The following is a 21464-nucleotide window of genomic DNA, read 5'->3' as shown; positions in this document are numbered from 1 at the left end:
AAATGGCTGTTGTTTAAGCCACCCAGTCTGTGGTATTGTTATAGCAACCTGAGCAGACTAATAGAGGGTTTTTTCTGTCAACTCTGAAGCATACTGTTGGAGGGTTTGGCCTCTACTCACCACTTCCAGGACCTCAACTAGCCCACCACACAATGGGAATGAAAATTACATTCCACTGAGGACTTGCAGTTTCCTAAAGTCCCAAACTGCCTTGCTCAGGAATTTTACACTTAACTGCTATCATAAGGAACACCCTCTCCTCACCCATTCTTTTTACTTTACCTATAGATCATAGAGAATATTCCAGTATCTTACTCATATGAGTGCAACTCACAGGCTCTAAAATTCTATGAGTAGAGGCTGGATTTTCTTTCTTAGCATCCCCAGTACTAACACTGAACCTTCCAAAGAGCAGATACTCAACGTTTGGTGAATAAAATAGCCAGTAAACACAAGGTGTAATTTATTAAGATTTAATTTCTCTTTCTTGAAGAAGCTAAGAAACTCAGAGTATAAATCAATTATTTTTACAAAGCTAAAGATTAAAAGGAACAAGGAAAACTAAGATTGATCATGTTTTACTTTTTTTTCTATTCCATTATCCTAACTTTTACTGTGGGATTCTTTCACATTTTCAAGAATATAATCCCTATTGTGATGTTATATTTTCTTGTCTGGGGGATAAAAAAACCTCAGACTTCAACAGGGGTGGGAAGATATTGCTGGGCATGGCCCTGGAAGGTGCACTGACTGGCAGTAGTGTCAGCCCTGGCTGCATCCATGGCTCTGGCTTTCTCTTCTTCATCTCGCGAAGCTTCTTTGTAATAAGATGGAAAGGCACTGGGAACTGTATCATTGACCTTTGCCAAAAATTCCAGGACTTTCCCCTTGCTGGTTTCAGCGCGGGCTCTCGGGCCCCACAGGAACTCATAGCGTGGAGGATCGCTGTCGGGCACCTGGCGGTACTCCAGGTACTTCAGCCTCACTAAATCTTTGGTGATGAGCTACCTGGGCTCCCCATAGATGAAATGTTTCCTTCCAGCATACACTCGCATCATACTCAGGAATTTCCAGATGTCTTCCTCAGTGGCACAGTTGCCCTTCATGAAGATCATACCCAGGAGATTCATCAGGAGACGGGTCTTGGGTAACCCCCTTCCACCACGCACCCTCCCATTGTTGGAAAGTTTCAATTTGCTGACAAGATCGTAGCAGTGACTGGTTGAGTCGACTTCCTTCACATCTACTGCAAAGACTATCTCAGTGCGCTCAGAGGCTCTCTTGAGAATCTCAGCAAATCGGTCATGGTAGCTTTGGTGGACAATCTTCAGCATATCTTCCTTCATAATGGGCTGTTTCATTTTATACTTGTACAGAAGGAACTGCTGCTCCAACAACCCAGCTTTCCTGGTTAAAAAGTCAGTCCCTGAGCTCTCAGTGAAGGATGGGACCTCATAGGCGCTTGCCCTATCCTCATGTTGGCCGTTGGAAGCTTCATCAGATATCGTGTAAGAAATGCCTGCAGAAGTAGTGGTGGTAGTTGGTGCTCTTTGAGGCTCCTGGGCAGTGCTACATGACCCAGCAGCAGGCAGACTTTGGGTAGTGCCTCCACACTGAGGAGAGGAGGTGGCAGTGGACTCCTCTTCTGCTGCTGCTATGGCCTGGGCACCCCCACAACTCGGTCTCACCTCCGGCCTGGTGGCGTTTATCACCAGCGTGGGTCTTACTCTTCTGACTCTGAGGCATGGTCAAGGACAGCAGGAAGGAGTATAGCCAGGAGGTCAGAAGATGTGGACACCTGGAGGAAGGAGAATAAGATGCTGTGAGCACCTTCAGCGGGGAGATTCCTCCCTGGCTTTAACCAAGGCCGCCTCTGCAGGGTTCTTGAGGGCACTGTCCGAGGACCCACAGGGCTCCTGTTCTCCTGCTCAGCCTGTCCCCTGAGACCCCTGTGGAGGATGTTAGAACCTTAGACTGCAGCCTGCCAGCCCTGCCTGGGGTATACTGGGATAACAGCCGGGGCTGCCAGTCGGAAGCCTCTGTTGTGGGATGTGACAGTCTTCTCAGTTACAGTCAGGATCATCATGTCAACTGTTGGCAAGTCCAGGGCCCCCTCTATTCTGGTGCTTTGAAGTTGACACCTCAAACCAAATCCACCACTTCCCTGAGACCCCAGAGGAGGAAGTAAAGGGGTTCCTTATCCCCTCTCTCTGTCAGGGGGCACCCAACTGAGAGCTATGTGGAGCCCTCTCTGTCATGGGCTGCTTGGGTGCTCAGTTGTCGTTCAGGATACTCACCTGTTCTCTAGGTAGTACCTGGTACACCTCCCCTCTGCTGACTGGTGGCTGCAATTCATACTAACTTTATACTCTTCTCTCTTACATTTGATGTAAATAAGTGAGGGTGATCCTCAGCCTGACAGCCCTGCCCTGAACCTTCAAGTTCTGAATGCAAAGGTGGGGTCTAGATTTTTTGTTATCTATTCAATGATTGGTGATCCCTTCCGTCTTTCCCTTCCTTTGACCCTTGGCATAGTCTGGGACTTCTCTCTTCCTGCCAGCGTCTCCTGAGACACACCCCACCCCAGGAGGATGTGAGGGTTCCCCAGTTGCCAGTGGTCTCCAAGGCTGAGAATAGGGGATGGATTCTCTTATACCCTAGTTGTGGGTGTTCCCTCCAGACAACTAAACTACAGGAAAGATCTGGAAATCCTCCTACTGTGGGGGATAAACTATCCCTTATAAACAAAATCTCTCACCCCCACCTCCCGCCTCCCCACCACCCTCAGCCTTCCTGCCTCCCACCCCCCACCCCTGGCCTCCCATCCCCACTTCCCCGCCTCCCTCCATCCCCCCACCCTCCCCTCCCCGTGATACCATAGGAGAAAATGAGTGTCAGTCATCACATCACCAGTTGAACAGACAACCCAGGCTGCCAGCAGGGCGGGAATTCCCTCAGTCCTCACATAGGGTCCTTATCCTGACTCCTGGCCACACTTGGGATGCTTTCCTCTGCTAACCTGAGGCCCCTCCCCTCAAACCAACGCCCTCACATCTGAGACCCTCCTCTCGGAAGTAAGCCTGATAGCCCTGCGTGGGGCTTCCCAGGCTTGACGGAAGCCACAAGTTCTGTGCCACTTCACTGTTCTGGGGTTGAGGTCCCCTCAGACCTCACTCAGAGTTCCGTCTTTGAAATCCTTCAGGGCAAGGCCCTCAGCTTCCTGATCTATCAAATAGGAAAGGAAGGCTTCCTTCCACCTGACTGCCATGCTTGGGTCCTCTGAGAGTGGCAAGCAGGGCCTCATTGGGACTTTCCACCTAAGTTTCCTCACCCAGACTCTCGCTAGCATCTTCCCCTCCGTGTGCTGAACTGGGGCTGCCCATGTAAACCAAGGCCCTCACCGCCCTGAAAGCCTCTGGGCCAAAATCTCCCTCAGCCTGACTGCGCTGCACAAGGCCTCCCTAGGACTTAGAAGAGGAGCGAGGTTTTGGAGGGGAGGCAGGGGGTGGGGGATGTCTCCCATTCGTCATACAGGCTCCTCACCTCGACTCGGTTCCTGCTAGAACCTGGAAGTCCTCACCCCTGAGACTGCTCGCCGCAGGAGGCAGTCTCTCACCTTCCTCAGGCTCCCTAGGAGGAAGTGAGCGCTACCCCTCACCTCACCACCGACAGGGCCGCGATCTCTGGCACCCCCTCTGTTCTGGGGTGGAGGGCACCCTCAGTTTCACACAGGATTCTCAGTTATACTCCTTTCAGACCCTTGGGAACTTCCCTCTGCCACTGCCCTTACTACAAGGTCCTCACCTCCTTGAGAACTTCCTCGCAGGAGGCTGCCTGATGGCATAGGTCTAAGATCAGGCTAGGGAAAGTCTCTGCAAGACTCCCTACACTACTGGGTGGTGTTCTCCTCAGTCATCGTTCATTTAGGTCCTCGTCTCAGCTCCTGTCTCTTTAATGAATGGTTTCCTGGGAAGTGCCACATCCCTGCAAACTTCTGAGTACTCTCTCCACTGTAAATCTTATGGACAATGGGTCTGTGTCTCAGGAAAGATGTGAGATGGGGAAGCTGAAGAGCAAGGTAGAGGACTCACACAGGAGGTGAGCTTTCAGAGAGGAAACAAAACATGTTGATTATTTCTCCTCTACCACCCAAACTTGGCTTCTAATGTAACTTCTGTTCTGCAAGACTTACATACTACAGGAAATGGGCTGAGCCTGATAATTTTGTGAGACCCCATGTTTCAAGGTTAACTGACACTGCATATATAGATGATCACATTGTTACCAGATAGTATATCCTTCCTTTCATTATTCATATCCTTAATTTATTTTGGTTTTCTTATTGTCCTGGCTATGTGTTCCAATCCAGTACTTTGGGCACAAACTTTTTTTTTTTTTCTTCAATCACCTGAGATATACTATGGAGTAGTGAGAAGAAAAGTGAATAACGATACGCAAGGTCAGCTTCAGGGTGGGAGTGGTGGAACAGTGTGTGCCCTACAGAAATTTAGACCAGGAGTCTAGTCTAGCTGTGTCACAACCTTGTGAACATGAGAATGTTGCAAGTTCTTCATTTGCCAACTGAGTTTGATAAACCCTATCTTGCATGACTGTGGGAATGTATATATTGTGTATAAAGCACCCATCAAAATGACTAGCAAATATGGGGTGTTTCATGAATGCCAGTTACTATTTTTACCTAGACAATATCACCCTCCTATGTAGGAAGGAATGTTTTCTTAAATCCAGCATATGTCAGAGAAAATGCAATGCTCTCAGACAAAACACTACCAAATCAGTCAAAAATTTGCTTTAGCAAGTAAAATTAAGTATCTTGTCCTCATTGGAGCATTTATTATTTAATTTTAGTGTGGAGGTGTTTTTTCCCCCCACCTGGATGCAACTCAGAGTTCCTAGAATTTTGTTATGCACTGACTCTTTCAGTCTTTTCCAGCTGCCCTTCTATCTAAACCACGCCCATGTTTATTTTTGTTTCTTCCCCACCAAAATCTAGCCCTCTCTTAGAATTTGCCAAATTATACTCAAGATAACCTAACTAAAATGCTCTTTTAGTGAATTGGGATCTGGCTCTACCAGTTCAAGGCAGAAAGTGTCAACAGAGTGGCTCCTGTGCATCTCACCCATTGGGGCTCAAGGCAGGCTGCCCCAAAATGTGCCACAAAGGCATATTGATTACCTTATATTACGGTTACTGAAGAAATGACCAACGTAGGAGGGACAGTCTGACCCTCCTTTATGTCTCTCTGAAAGCAGGAAATCTCTCATGTGAGAGATGCACTCCCTGCATCTGGAGGTAGAAGGGTACCCTTATAGCCAGAAATAGGGAATTCAGGCAGAGAAGTCTATATAAACAGACCTTGTTACTTCTTTAATTTACTACCCCAAGCCCAAATTCTGTTTGTATTCTTCACTAATTAAGCACTCAAAATGTAAGTTTATTTGTCCTGTCCATTCCTCAAAACTTTATTGTTTTTTCATCTAAAAATATAAAAGCTGCCCTTTTTTGGCCACTTCTTAGGTCCCATTTCTAAGAAACCTCCATGTGCATGAATTACAATTTGTTTCTTTTTCTTCTGTTAATCTGTCTTGTGTCAATTTTGTTATTAGTCCAACCACAAGAACTCAAGAGGTGTAGAGGGGTAAATTTCCCCCTCCCTGACAGTTGGCAAGCCAGGCAGGAGGCTTCCCATCCTGAGGCTGCTGCAGCTGAGAGATCCTGGGACATGTGATAAAGGCCGCAGAAGGTAAGATTTCTTACCATGTCAGCCTCCCAGATTGCTGCCTTCAAGGTCTGATGGAAGGGAAAGTAGTGAAAGTCCCTTGTTTTCTCTCTAAATTTAGGTTAGCAGGAGAAAATATTTGTGTAGCTAGTTCCTTAGACTTAGGAAAACTTTAGGATTCTGTTCTTCTCAAACATGGTCAGTGTTTTACTTTGTCTATGTTGTGTCATTTGTCATAAGGAGAAAACCATAGGGCAGTACAGTAGGCATAGAGCCTATAAGCCTGCTGTTCAAGCCAGCCTCACAGATTGTTAACAGCTGTCACCAGACCCGCGTCTATTTAGACAAACTTTGCTGTGGTTCCTCTATGTAAAAACGAGATGAGGTTTTACCTTCCGTCTTCTTTTATGTCTTGAGAGCCTGGCATTTTGCCCAGTGAGAATATTCTCTCTGGTCTGTCATCCAGAAGGTGCATTTACTGGGGTGTATCTGGTGGCTAGTTGAATAGACTGGGGTTCCAAGTCATGAAGTTACCAGCACTCTCATCGTCTGGTTGTGCCAGCTCTCAGAGGAGTTTATCATAAGGGGTCCTGGCCCATAAGGGGCATTTGTCATCTCAACTTTTATTGCTTGTTAGTACTGGAAAAGCCCCATTCCAGTAGTGCCTGCCTGGTGCCATTAATTAATGGGTTTATGGCTGGAGTGCCCCACATTTTTGTGGGACACTAGAGAGATTGTTCTCACTATACCATTCGTACCACCTGTAGCAACAAAGGGCTTTTACTTTTTTAGGCTAACTCTGGGAATGAACTTTCTGGATCTTGTGAGGGCTAAATAATCTCTTGTGATATATCTCTTGCATTTTTGATTAAGCAGTAAAAAAAAAAAAAAGCTTATTGGTTTGAGTTGCTGTTTGCAATTAATGTAAGATCCTACTTGCCAATGACCAGATGATGGATCCTTTAAATTGGCTGTATTCACATATGAACCGGTTTGCAAGGCAAAAATAGAGACATAGACATAGAAAACAAACGTATGGACACCAAGGGGGGAAATTGGGGTGGAATGAATTGGGAGATTGGGATTGACATATATACACTACTATGTATAAAACAGATAACTAATGAGAACCTGCTGTATAGCACAGGGAACTACACTGTACAGTAGAAACCAACACAACATTGTAAAACAACTATACCCCAATAAAAAACAAGAAAAACAAATAAATAAATAAATTGGCTGTATTTAAAAGGAAAAAATTTTGTGAGAGCTCTCATCATAAACATCTCTCATATTGGTACTTATGGGAGGATCAAATTGAAAGGAAAAAAATTATAATGAATATTAAGAAATTCCTTATTATGATGAAAGAAATTAAAATTAAAACAAAAATCCAACATAAATTCCGCTCTTAAAAATCACTCTGTTTCCTCAGTAGTTTTCCAGGACCTCCTACAAATAATCCGGGCACAGATCAGCTGGAGTCCAATATTCAACGGCTAATAGAAACAACTGCCTTTGTCTTGTAAATCTATATAAAATCAGAAATACAATTCTAGAAGCAAGTCAAAGCGCACCTGACTTTACCCGTCCCAAGGCCTCACCCATCCCTCTTAAAATGCTTGTAGATATTATAAATTATCAGGATATTAGAGTAAAATTGTCCTTTACTTAAGAAAAAAATTAATAGTGATTACTCAAAGACTTATGATAATAGACAAATATACTCCAAAACTCCCTAGGACAAAACTTACATTTCCTTCCCTGCCCCTTAAAATTATGAGTCTGGATTAGCTTAGTCTGTAGAACTTAAAAAAAAAAAAGAAGAAGGAGAAAAAAAGGAAAGGGACCTCTTCAAACACAAACTGCTAAAAGACTCTCTTGCCTGAACAGTCTCCTTAAAATCGCTTGTCAAGGGCAAATACAGATCTTAAAAGTCTTCTCCACAAATAAAAAAAGACTTTAGCCATCTGAATGAGTACACTTAATTAATTCTGTTATTTATAAACTAGTGAGTTTTGTATTGTACCTGATTCATGACTAAAGTTTTAAAATGAAAACTATGAGATCTCTGGTTTTGTCTGTCTGTATGTCTACTTTATAAATATGGTATCTTTCTACCTCCAGATTATGTTGCCAAAATCGTTATTTGTAAAAGAGCTCTAATTGGCTTAAACAAACTAGTACTTATATAAAAATTGTTAAAAATATAACAAAAACTAACCCAAATGTTTCTCACGTTCACATGATCTAGAATAATCTTTACTAAATATTGTAAAAGCTAATTTTAAGCTTGTTGATTTAATTAATACGGGTATATCTTCAGAGTTAGCATAAAATATAATGCAGAAAAACAACTTTTTGTTCTACTGGGTTTACTAGCTAATGTCTCTTTTGCAATGTTTGTCAGAAAACACACAAACAAAACAGACAAAAGACCTTAGGATAATGACTAAATGCTTTAATGACTCATGAAATTTTCATGAGTAATCTAAGTATGATTATTTAAGAACAAAAGAATTAAATAGGTGTGAAATAAGAGTGTTTAGGTGAACTTTTTAACAATAATTGTTTTGTGGTTTGTCTACCTAAATAGTTTCCTAAATCTCTTTGGTAATTTACACTCTTAGAGTTTTGCTAAGTTAAATTAAATGATGAGAATTCATTGAATGTTTAGTCATTTCCAAATAAGATAAAATACTAAAACATTAACTGCTGAACAAGTCTAAGTTTGCATATTTTTTACCTCTTACTACAGAGACTAAGTATGTTTGGGTTTATTAATAAATATACCTTATGCTTTATTGAAAGATTATTCTATAAAGTAACATATATTTCTAGAAATTATAAAATGTATTTTTAAGTTTGCCAAGCCACAAAATGTTAATACAGTTCAGAATTGTTTACTTCTTTATTTTCACTAAAAAATTAAGATTTCAAAGGACTAAGAATTCTAATTAATATATTGGTTAAAGCTACCCGATATAGCAATAGAAATGGGATATGTTTTGGGGTAAGAAAAGTTATAGGGTACAGAGATGTGTTTGTTAAGGAAAACGAAAGTGATTTTCCATAAGGCTGGTTATTTCTAAATGGGAAAGAAAACAAGGCACAAACTAAAATGGACATAGAAAATTGTAAGTTTTGTGAAAAAAGGAATCTTTGGAAAGGAATTTTATGTGTGGTCAGGACTAAATAAGATTGGAATCAATTTAATTAAGTAAATGAGCTTAAGTATCAAAAGTAAACTGGTACAAAATTGGAATTTGGTTTTATCTCTGTTAAAAGGACAAAGGTTTTTTTTGTTTGTTTTTTTCTATTGGTCTGCTCTTGATAAGAAGAGATTAGGAAAGGTTTTTCTTTACCTTGAAGGAATCTGACCAAAAAATATATATAGTGTCTTGTCTTATCTTTATCAGGTCTTTGATTGCTTAAGTAAACCTAGTCCTCTGGGTGTTAAAAGAGTGAAATTTTGCTCAGAACCATATAACCTTCTATATTTGCCTATGAAGTCTTTAATTGTTACTTTGGTTAAATGGATAAATAAGCATTGTTTCACAGTGACCTATTTGACTAAGTGTTTTAAAGCCTCTTTGATATTTTTGGCAAGCTTCCCCCCAATCAAATTCTATATGAAGTCTTTCTGACTTAGAACTAACTTTAAGATATGAGTTATTTCAGAGGGCCCCTGAAATATCTCAAAGATTTGTCCTCTTTCCTTATAAAAAGAGAGATATTAAACTAATTAGGAGTATTTGTTATGTTAAATTACATGGGAAGCATTGTCAAATAAGAAGTAACAAACGTTAAGCCTTTTTTATGTTGTGTCTGTATAGGTAGGTATTATAAGTGTTCCAGAAATTATGTGAAACTACTGGAAGTCTTATATGTCCTGGCATAAAATGTTGTCTGTCACCAAAATTGAAGCTCACACTAAAAGGACTAAACCCAAGTATCAGGGAAACACTGAAGCTGACTTTTATGCACAGGCAGCAACAAAAAAAGAATCTGTAAAGATTGTGGCACGTGTGGATAAAGTCCATTTTGCTTCTGCCAAAAAATTGACCCTTAATCGCCAGACTTTTGCCATCCTGATGTCCGTTTAACATAGCAGCAGTCTGCCCCTGAATTGGAGAAATTAAATGGGTAAACAATAGCTATAAAATAAATAGCTGGGGCTATGAGAAACCCAAGATGGCCCCTTGGTTCCTCCCAGCTTTCTGGCAAACTGTCCCCCCCATTTAAGATAACTCAAATTATAAATAGACATTGGTAGGAAGATTTCTGTAAAATTGTGCAAAAAGTTTACCAGCAACGTCTGACCTGGCAGGTCCATAACCCTGGGAAGAAAAAAAAAAAAAAAAAGATTTTTGTCCCCAGAGGCCTGAAGACCTCCTTTCGCTGGACCCTTTGAACACCTGCAACTGGACTTCATTTATTTGCCACTTAGTATGAGTCATCAAAATATTCTTGTTATTGGGCTTCCCTGGTGGCGCAGTGGTTGAGAGTCCGCCTGCCAATGCAGGGGACACGGGTTTGTGCCCTGGTCTGGGAAGATCCCCCATGCCGCGGAGCGGCTGGGCCCATGAGCCATGGCTGCTGAGCCTGCACGTCCGGAGCCTGTGCTTCGCAACGGGAGAGGCCACATCAGTGAGAAGCCCGCGTACCAGAAAAAAAAAAAAAAATCTTGTTACTGTATGTATATTTTCTGGATGGGTTGAAGCCTTCCCTTGCTGCAAATCTGATTCTCTCACAGTGGCAAATAAACTGTTTAGAAAATGTGTTTTCCACTTGGGGTATACCTTTTAAAATATCCAGTGATCAAGGCACAGATTTCCCTGGGCAAATCATACAAGCCTTAACAAAAACCTTGCAAACTTCTTGAAATTATCACTGTCCCTATCACCCACAGTCTTCAGGGAAGATCGGTAGAACTAATGGAGAAACTGGACTCAAGCAGAACAAGAATTAACATGGGACCGAATGAATTGATGAATATGATTATAATTTTCATGATTTTTTTGTCTGAAATATTACTGATTTTTAAAAATCTTTCATTTTCCAGATATAAGGAAATTTTTTAACACTTAACAGCAATTTGATAAATTATACCTTTGTAAATAGAATTTAAACATTTATCTTTTTGTCCCTACCTGATCACTCCAGAATTCAGAAAGTCTCAGTGAGTATTCTTATTTTCTTGGCAAAATAGTTATATTCATAATTGAATAAGAATCTGTTCTTACAGCAGGACACAATTGGAAACATTGGTTATATTACCAAGACTTTGATTGGAATGTCATATTTGACAGAGATACATGTACACTCAGATATGACCAGATAGCTTGAAGGAACTAAGGTCGACTTTATGGAACCATAAAACCCCTTGAAAAAACAGCCTAGGACCTTGCTGACAGAGTTCCCAGCAGCTTCCCAGCAGCCTTACCAGGAGAGTAAGGAAGGCCACTTCCTGGCAGTCACAGGAGCCTTAGGATATTTGGGGGACTTCAAGAAGAGAGGAATTCACCCAAATCTCTAGGTATAAAAGGAACTCTGACGACAAGTCTTTGGTGTGGCTTCCTGGCCTTGAGAAGCTATTAAAATTTCACTCTGGAGACTCCTTATGAAAACTTCCGGCAAAGCAGATTTAAAAGAGCCTATATGGCTAATTGCTATTCTTGCTGGACTTAACATAAATAATCAGGCCAAGTTTATTGAATCTAGACTTATTTTGCAAACAAATTAGTCTTAATTTTGCTTTCTTTGGTAGAGAAGAGGGAGATTTTAGAGAAAAATTGTTTCAATAGAAACTATACTACGCACTTGTGGATATTAGATTCTAGTGCTATTACTTTTCCTTGAAGTTTTGTCATTTACCTGTAAACTGGACTGGATCCTGAATTTTTCTAGTTTCCTCCAATATCTGGCTGCAACTCTCTAACATTTCCTATTTTCTCTCATTATTTTGATGTATCTGTGGGGAGAAGGTGAGCTCTATGTCCTACTCCTCTGCCAACTTGACCTGCTCCTCTCTCCCATCCTTTTGACTTGAATCATTGAGAACTAAAACTGTTCTTTTCCTGAAGCCCTGCACACTGAAGCTAGACGACTTGATATAAACGTCAGAGAAATTGCCACAGCAGCTCATATTTAAACAATCTTCATGCCAGTTGCTGTATGAGCCACTCAGAAAGTTAACCTGAACACCCAGTGACATCATCAGAGACATTTCAAACTGCAGTAGATGCTTCGAACCTGACACCTAGAAATCTTGACTGACTGCCCCCTGGGCTCAGAAACTGGTTTATAACCAGCTCCAATCATTAACCTTTGTTTTTCTTTTGTTGCCATAGAAATGCCTCTTATTAAATACCTGATACTGCTTGCACCATAGACCTAGCTTTGGGAGCCCATCTGCATCATCGCCTCCTGAAATGAGATACAACAATTTAACTGAACTGAACTGTTCTCAGAACTAAGAAACTGGTTCAATGAAATGGAGGACTGTACTAACCCATTCTCTGTCTCCACAGTGACCAGTTCAGCTCTTAATATGTGAAACTTCCAAGGAAGTTTCAGAGGAGGGAACTGTTAAGGCTTAGGGCAGGTTGCTCCCAAATATACCACAATGGCATATTGATTATTTTGAATTAAAGTTATTTAAGAAACAGCCAGTGCAGGAGGGGCACTCCGACCCTCCTTTCGGTCTCCCTGAAAGCAGGAAATAAATCTCTCATGTGAAAGATGCACTCCCTGCATCTGGAGGTAGAAGGATACCCTTATAGCCAGAAATAGGGAATTCAGGCAGAGAAGCGTGTATAAACAAACCTTGTTACTTCTTTAATTTACTACCCCAAGCCCAAATTCTGTTTAGATTCCTTACTAATTGAAGGAATTATCCAAAATGTAAGTTTATTTGTCCTGTCCATTCCTCACAAGTTTATTGTTTCTTTGTCTAAAAAGTATAAAAGCTACCTGCTTTGGCTACTTCTTAGGTACCATTTCTATGACACCTCCGTGCACATGAATTACAATTTCTTTCTTCTCCTGTTAATCTGTCTTGTGCCAACTTTATTAGTCTAACCACAAGAACTCAAAGGGGTAGTGGGGGAATTCCCTCCTCCCTGACATACCTCAAGGCAGTTAACCCTTATTGCTCAGAAACTCCCTGGAGACAATGTGCATAGAATACCTGTCTGTGCACTGTATTCTCCTGCATTGAGATAAGAGCAAAGGCACCTTAGATTTCTGTCTGTTAGGGGCTTAATTGTGTCCCCCAAGAAATTCATGTTGAAGGCATAAACCCCAGTACCTCAGAATGTGACTGTAGTTGGAGATGAGGTCTTTAAAGAGCTGGTTAAATTAAAATGAGGCCATTAGGGTGGGCCATAACCCAATCTGACTGGTGTCTTTATAAGAAGAGATTAGGACACAAAAGGAGAGACCAGGGATATATGCACACAAAGGGACAGTCAAGTGAAGAGGGTGGCCATCTGCCAGCTGAGGAGAGAGGCCTCAGAGGAAACCAACCCTCATCTTGGACTTCCAGCCTCCAGAACTGTGAGAAAATAAATTTCGGTTGTTTAGGCCACCCATTCTGTGGTATTTTGTTGTGGAAGCCCTAACAAATCAATACACTGCCCCAGGTAGAGATTTCTTTCTGGATTATCCTTTTACTTTCCCGTAAGTCATAGAGGGCATCTCAACATCTTGTATGACTGCAGTTCCTTGCATCGAAAGTTGTATGGGCATAGGCTGGGTCTTCATCTTAGCATTGGCAGTACTAGCACAGAGCCTTTTAAAGAGTAGATGCTCAACTGACGTTTGGGAAATAAAAAAGAAAGTGAGTAAGAGGTCTAACTTGTTAAGATTTAATGCCTCCTACATTCTTTAATAAGTTAAGCATATTGAGGTATAAATCATTTAATTTTACAAAACAGAAGACTGAAAGGATTAAGAAAAATCAAGGTTTATCATGTTTTCTTTTTAATTACTTTTTATTTTTTCATTCCATTATCCCAACAATTTTATTTTGGGATTCTTTGCCATTTCAACAAAAATCCCTATTGTGATGTCAAATTTTCTTATCTGGATGATTTTTAAAAAGTCTCAGACTTCAGTAAGGGTGGGAGAAGCTGCTGGACGTGGCCATGGAACATGCCTGGAAGTGACAGTATTTCCAGGCCTGGCTGCAATTTTGGCTCGATCTCTCTCTTCCTCATCTTGAAAAGCTTCTTCATATCGTGATGAGAAGGCACTGGGAACCATATCGCTGACCTTTGCCAAAAATTCCAAGATTTTCATTTTGCTGGTTTCAGTATGGGCTTTTGGGCCCCACAGGAACTCATAGCGCGGAGGATCACTGTTAGGCACCTGGCGGTACTCCAGGTACTTAAGCCTCACTAAATCTTTGGTGATGAGCTTCCTGGGCTCCCTATAGATGAAGTGCTTCCTCCCAGCATATACTCACATCATATTCAGGAATTTCCAGATGTCTTCCTCAGTGGCACAGTTGCCGTTCATGAAGATCACACCCAAGACTGTCATCAAGAGACTGGTCTTAGGTAACCCCCTACCAGCACGCACCCTCCCATTGTTGGGGAGTTTCAGTTTGCTGACAAGGTCATATGAGTGGATGGTTGAGTCGACTTCCTTCAAGTCAACCACAAAGACAGCCTCAGTGCGTTCAGAGGCTTTCTTGAGAATCTCAGCAAATTGGTCTTGGTACTTTTGGCTGACAATCTTCAGCATGTCTTCCTTCATAATGGGCTGCTTCATTTATATTTGTACAGAAGGAACTGCTCTAACAAATCCATCTGACTAGTTAGAGTATCACTGTATGTGCTCTCAGTAGAAGGTGAGACATCAGAGGAACATGGATGTTCCTCATCTTGACTGTTATCATCCTCATCAGACCTTGTGTCAAAAGTACTTGAAGAAGTGATGGTAGTAGATGGGGCTTTTGAAGACCCCTGAGAAGTGCTATTTGACCCAGTAGCTGATGAACTCTGGGGATTATCTTCCAAAACAGGAGAAGAGGAGGAGGGGGGTTCTTCTATTACTGCAGTGGCCTGAACTCTCCTGTGACTCTGGGAGTCATCTTGGGCCTGGTGGCGTTTCTCACTGGTGCCAAGCTTACTCTTCTGACCCCGAGGCATGATGACTGTGCTCAGGGACAATGGTTAGGAGTGTGAGTAGAAGAGCAGGGGATAAGGGTCCACTGGATGAGGAAGGTTGAGAGAGTGTGCAGCTTCAGCAGGGAAATACCACCTTGGTTATAAGGAAGGCTACATTTGTAGTTTTCCTTGAGGGCACTGCTCTAAAAACCCATAGGGCTCCTGTTCTCCTAATCAGCCCGTCCCTTGGGAAACCTGTTGAAGGAAATTAGAATGATCTTTAGGCTGCATCCTGCCACCCCTGCCTCAGGCATGCTGGGGCAACAGCAGGGGCTGGTGGTCTTCTACATTGAGGAGTCTCTTAGGTCACATTCAAGACCGTCATTCAACTGGTGGCAGGTCATGGGACCCATTCCCTCTGCTGTTCTGAGGTTGACATCACAAACCTCCCTGGGATCTATGAGAAAGAAATGAAGGGGGTCCTCAGCTTATCAACCCTGTCCAGGTGGCCCCAGTACTGACTGCTCAGTGGGGAGTTTTCTGTCCTGGCCTTTGGAGTCCTCAGTCCTCATTAAGGGTCCTTAATTCGGCTACACATAGGGCCTGATATCCCCACCCCTTTCATTGAATGGTGGCTACACCTTCAAACTAAGGATTTCACTTCCCATAGACCTGATACAAATAAGTGTTGGTGGAGCTTCAGCTTGATAGTCCTGCCCTGGATCCTCAAGGGCTGTAACAAGGAGCAGGGCTGGATTCCTTATCACTTCTATTTAGTGGTAGATGATCCCTCAGTCCTTGCTTTGACCTCTGTCATGTCCTGGAATTCCACCCTCCCTTGCCCTTAGGCCTGCCCCTTATACTAAGGCCAGCACCACCCTGAAACCCCTAGGAGAAAGTGAGATTCTCCTCATCTGACCATACCTGTCCTTGGTCTTCTGAGGCTGAGAGTAAGGAATGAATTCTATGGTTATGGGGTATGTGGTTCCCTTAGTCCTCAGGGTATTCACCTGGTCTCTCGAAAAACCTGGAAATCATCCCACTGCTGGCCCTAGGCCGTACCCCTTAGACCATGTCCCTCACCCCCTTGTGACACCATAGGAGGAAATATGTCACATCATGTCAACAAAGCCCAGGGATACCAGGGATACCAGGACGGGCATGGTTCTGTGGGGTTCTCTCAGAGTCTAAAGGCAGAGGTTTCCTTAAGTCCTCACTCGGGATTCTCACCTTGACTCCGGGCAGGGCTTGGGACTCCTTCCTTTGTTTACCTAAGGACCCTCTCCTCAGACTAAAATCCTCACTTCCTGAGGTGCCAGAGAGGCAAGGTCTGGGAATGCCACATGAGGCTACTCCTACCTGTGCCCTTCCAGTGTTGACATCAGGATTCAGGCTCCTTGGGGCTCCCTCTGTTCAGGGTAGGGATGTGCCCTCAGTCCTCACTCAGGTTCCTCACCTTGACTTCTGAAGGGCCCTAAGTTTCCTCTTTCTTTCAACTTAAAGTCACCCATTTAGACCAAAGCTCTTATGTTCCTCTAAACCCTGAAAATAAGTGAGGGGATGCTCAGCCTGGCAGCCCTGCCTTGGCCTTCTAAGTCTGAGAGCAGACACAGGCCAGTCTCTCTGTGACTTCAGTTATTATGTGGTTTTTGTCTCCTCAGTCCTCATTCATCAAGTCTTCACCTTGACTCCTATCTCTTCTATAAAAGGCTTCTTGGGAAATGCCACATCCTTGAAAACTCTTAATTGATCTCCCTACAACAAATCTTGCAGGAATAGGTTGAGCCCCAGGAGTGATGTGAGATGGGAAGCTGCAGCCAAGCAAGGGCTCCAGCACAGGTGTTGTGCTATCAGAGAAAACACGCTGATCTCTTCCTTCTCTTCACTGGCCAGATATAGCCTTATATAACCTCAATTCTAATAGATTTACTTTCTACAGGGAAAGGGCTGAATTAAATGATTTTGTGAGCCCCTGATCTTTTGAGGTTTACTGACATTTCCTTCATAGATAGTTATATTGTCACCAAACGCTATCTATTTCCTTCTTTATTTGTACCTCACTTTTATTTTCATATTTTTATTACTTATTCCTGGAGCTTTTTATTCCAAAACCATGTTTGGGGTATGAAGTCCTGCTTTTTAACACCTGAAATACATTTTGGACTAGTGAGCAGAAAAATGAAGTGACCCAAGGTCGGCCTCAGCCTGGGAGGAGTGGCATAGTGCGGGCTCTAGAGGGATTCAGAGCCAGGGTTCAGTCCAGCTGTCACTTACCAGCCTTGAATTTGAGAATATTCCAACTTCTTTATCTGCAAAGTGAGTCTGAAAAAGTCTATAGTGTAGGACCACAGGCATGGATATGTATGTAAACCACCTGGCAGTTTGAGACAAAGTTTGGTACTTTCAATGAATGGCAGTTATTACTAAGATGATTTTGACCCCAAATGATAACAAACTTCCTTCACAGAATTTTATTTCCAGCCTACATTAGAGAAAATGCAACTCCAAACAATATAGAAATCCACATCAGCCAAAATGCCAACCGAGTAAAACTAAGTAGTATTTCCCTATTAGAGCATTTGTTTTAATATTGGCATGGGGTCATCTTCTCCAGATGGATGCAACTAGGAGTTCATTTGTCTCAAGGACCAACAGCTTCCCTCCCAGGTGCCTTTTCATCCAAACCACCCCTAATTTCATTCATACCGTTGCCACTAAAATTTGAGCCCTCCCTTAGAGTTTGCCAAATTACACTCAAAATAACCTAATTAAAATGCCCTTTCACTGGAGTGAGCTCTGGCAATCCCATCCCACAAAAAGAGAGAGAGTCCAGTGGCTTCTTGGCATCTCATTTCAATGAGTATCACCTTTATTTCTCAGAAACTCTCTGGACAGCCCATGCCTAAAACACCTAGTTTGAGTGTTCACTTGCCCTGGGGCAAGTGCATAGGACCCCCTCCATTCCCTAGGTGGGGATTCTCTCTGGTTTTTCCACATCCCAAAGTTAACTGTGAAGATATGTTTTCCATTCCAGGTTTAGTCTCTCAACTCTGAGAAACACCATCTGAGTGGCCCTTTCCATCACTCCCACAGCTTCATCTAGCCCACCATGCATCCTGTTAATTACTTCCTGCTGAGGGACTAGAAGTTTCCCAAGACCCAACGCTGCCTTTATCAGGTAACTTACACTCCTTGCTCTCATTTGGAACCTCCTCTTCCACACCCTCACTTTTAAAAAAAAATGTTCATTTGTTTATTTCTTTGAGTGTATCTTACCATCTTCCTTACATGATAGCTGATGCTAGACTCTAAAAATTCTATGGGCAGTGGCTTGGTCTTCATTTTCTTACCAACCATAGTAGTACTGGAGAGGCTTCCAAAGAGAAGATGGTCAATTAATTTGAGAGAAAAAAGAAGGAATGACCAAGAAGTCTTATTTACCATGATTTAATTTTCAAACAGTTTGAATAACCTAAGCAAAGCTAGGTATATATTATTTAATTTTACAAGCAAAGAGAAAGAAAAGAAGGCAAACTAAGAATTAACCAGCCTTTACTTTTGTATCACCATTTTGAGATCCCCAATATTTTCTCGTGGGATTCTTTCTCGTTTCCACGAAAAATCCTATTCCAATGCCATGTTACCTTGTTCTGTAGCAAAAGGAAAATATTGAAGGCTTTTCAGTTTTTTTTGCAAATAGCAAACTCTTAATCTTAAAACTGAACAGCAATAAACATGACATCCATGACATTAATACACTTCGATTCTAAAGCAAAATAAACATTCAATGAAGTAATAACATTTGAAAAGATACTAAACATCTCTATCATAAATCTATCTATCTAGCATCTCTCTACCTACTTATCTACCAATCATCTATCTTTAACTAGGTATTCTTCATTTGGAAAAAAGAAAGAGATATATATTTTATTAAAACTAACTGCACCTAAACTACCATACTACTTAAAACTGTAAGAACATATATATTTTGTTCCCTCCACCCCTACTACTCTGCACTATTTAGGAGCCTGACTGCTCTCTTCCAAAACAAAGTGAGCAAACTGCCCGCGGCCTCCCTCCCTACATGTGGGAGGAGCTGCAGGCCTTGGCCCTGGAAGGGGCTCTGCCCTCAGCAACAGCTGCAGCCCTGGCCGCGGCTCTCTCTTCCTCATCTTTCAGAGCCTCCTCATAGAGATCTGGTAAGGCACTGGGGACGGTACCGATGATCTTGGCCAAAAACTCCAGCACTTTCATCTTGCTGGTTTCAGCGTGGGCTCTCGGGCCCCACAGGAACTCATAGCGCGGAGGATCGCTGTTGGGCACCTGGCGGTACGTCAGGTACTTCTGCTGCGCGAAATCTTTGCTGATGAGCCTCCCGGGATCCCCGAAGATCAAGTGCCTCCTCCCAGCATGGTAACCCAACGCATTGAGGAATTTCCAGAGCTCCTCTTCGGTGGCACGGTTGCCCTTCATGAAGATCGCGCCCAGGACAGTCATCAGGAGGCCGGACGTGGGCATCCTGAACTCATAACTCGGACTTGCGTCGCTGGGGAGGGCCATCTTGCTGATGAGGGCGTAGGAGTGACTGCTGGGGTCGACTTCCTTCAGCTCGAGGCCAAAGACAGCCTCCATGATATTAGAGGCTCTGCTGAGGATCTGAGGGAAGTGCTTCTTGTACTTCTTGTTGAGAGTCTTCAGCAGTGCTACCTGCAGGATGGGCTCCTTCGTTATGTACTTCTCCAGCAGGAACTCCACGAACATTGTGGACTTCCTTCTCAGAGGATCTCTGCAACTGCTGCGAACGGAAGGTGCTGCCTGGGAGGTACCTGCACTTTTCTCATCTTGGCTCTGGGCACCCTCTTCAGATCCTGGGCATGAAACTCCTTCATCACGAGAGGTAGTGGCTGGGGCTCCCTGAGGCTCCTGGTGAGTGCCAGCAGCAGGGGAGCTCGGGGAAGTATCCCGAGAAACAGAAGCGGGGGAAGACGGCGACTCTTCTATCTCTTCTGCCGCCGCCGCCGCCGCCTCCTCAGTGGCCTGGGCACCCTTGAGACTCTGAGTCTCCCCCCGGGCCTGGTGGCGTTTTTTGCGGCCATGGCGCTTGTTCCTCCGGCGCCGAGGCATGATGACACAGGTCAGGGCCAGCAGGCGGGGGTGTGGGCAGGAAGGCAGGCAACGAGGGCACCTGGGGGAGGGACAAGGAGATGCTGTGAGCACCTTCAGCGGGGAGATTCCTCCCTGGCTTTAACCAAGGCCGCCTCTGCAGGGTCCTTGAGGGCACTGCCCGAGGACCCACAGGGCTCCTGTTCTCCTGCTCAGCCTGTCCCGAGACCCCTGTGGAGGACGGTAGAGTGAGCCTTGGGCCACAGCCAGCCAGCCCTGCCTGGGCGGTACGGGGGTGACAGTGGGGGCTGGCAGGGGAGGTAGGTCCCCACGGTTCCCATTCAGAGTCCGGATGATGGTTGTTGGCAAGACTCCCCCACCCCCCCACCCCCTCCCCTCTGCTGCTCTGAAGTTGACACCACCATCTTCCATGACACCCAGGAGGAGGAAAGGAGGGAGCGTTCAGCCCACCACCGAAGGGTCCTGGGACCCTCCGTTCTGCTGCCTGGTGGCTGCCCCTTCAGAACAAAGCTCTAATCTTCCTCAGACCTGGCAGAGGAAATTACGGGCAGTCTCAGCCTGAACCTGGCAGAGGAAAGTACGGGCAGTCTCAGCCTGACAGTCCTTTCTTGGGAGTCTAAGGGTTGACAGGAGGGGACGGGCCATATTCTCTCTTGTCCCTTCTCTTCGGGGTGGGTGACTCCCTTAGTCCCCACTCGGGGGTCCTCCCTGGACGGCCGGTGCAGCCTGGAGCTCCTCTCTTGCCCCGAGGGCCATCTGCTCGCACCAGTGCCGGCACCTCCTTGAGTCTCATTCGGAGGCAGTGAGGGTGACCACGCGGCCGCACGTGGCAGAGTTTTACCAGGCCTGCAGCGTGCGGCAGACAGGTCGAGGCCCTGTGGCTGGCGGCCCCACTGGCCCTCACTCAAGGGCTTGGGCTGACTCTTGGGAGTGCTTAGGGACGCGCCTTCTGCTGGCCTGCACCTCCCCTCTCAGACAGCAGCCCTCCCTCCTCCGTGTGGCCAGAAGGAAGCGGCTGACAACAGGGGAGGGGTTCTGAGGTGCCCTTGCGACGGGGAGGACGGTCCTCGCCCTCACTCCTCCCGTGCCCTGGAAATCCTCCCTCTGCTGACCTGCGGCCAGCCCCTCAGGACAAGGCCCCCTCCTCCCTGGGTCTCCCGCGTCTGTCCGTCCGTCCGCGTTCGCACTGAGGGAGCCCCTCAGTTTTTAGACCTGCCCGGAGGCTCCCAGGCCGACGTCAGGGGCGGGGTCCACGTGGCCGCCATTCTGGGGTGTGGAGCCCTGCGGTCCCCACGAGGGTCCCGTCCTTCACTCCACAGGGCCTGGGGCGCTCCCTGTACTGAGCTGAGCCAGGGTCCACCAGCCTCAGAGCGAAGCCTTCCTTGCCCGAGACCCCGCTGGGGAAGCGGATGGACTTTGGGCCTAACAGCCAGGCCCGAGCCTCTGGGGCCGAGAGCAGGGGCGGGGTGGGCGGGGCCCGTGT

At 44.6% G+C, this 21464-nt stretch overlaps 2 protein-coding genes across 2 annotated transcripts; both read right to left on the bottom strand.

The window, feature by feature from the left end:
* Positions 1–692: 692 nt before the first annotated feature.
* On the bottom strand, positions 693–19981 carry LOC309839479 (melanoma-associated antigen E1-like; the record flags this gene model as incomplete). The annotated part of the gene is given in 3 exon segments (XM_082681218.1): positions 693–1004; positions 1008–1737; positions 18942–19981. Coding segments are annotated over 3 exon segments (2082 nt in total).
* On the bottom strand, positions 13858–14899 carry LOC309839354 (melanoma-associated antigen B5-like; the record flags this gene model as incomplete). Its single annotated transcript, XM_082681096.1, is given in 4 exon segments — positions 13858–13913; positions 13916–14207; positions 14211–14519; positions 14525–14899. Coding segments are annotated over 4 exon segments (1032 nt in total).
* Positions 19982–21464: the final 1483 nt, after the last annotated feature.

Source organism: Grampus griseus (assembly GCF_964374135.1).
Source record: "Grampus griseus genome assembly, chromosome: X".
NCBI lineage: Eukaryota > Metazoa > Chordata > Mammalia > Artiodactyla > Delphinidae > Grampus > Grampus griseus.
This window is presented reverse-complemented; position numbering and strand designations above follow the sequence as displayed.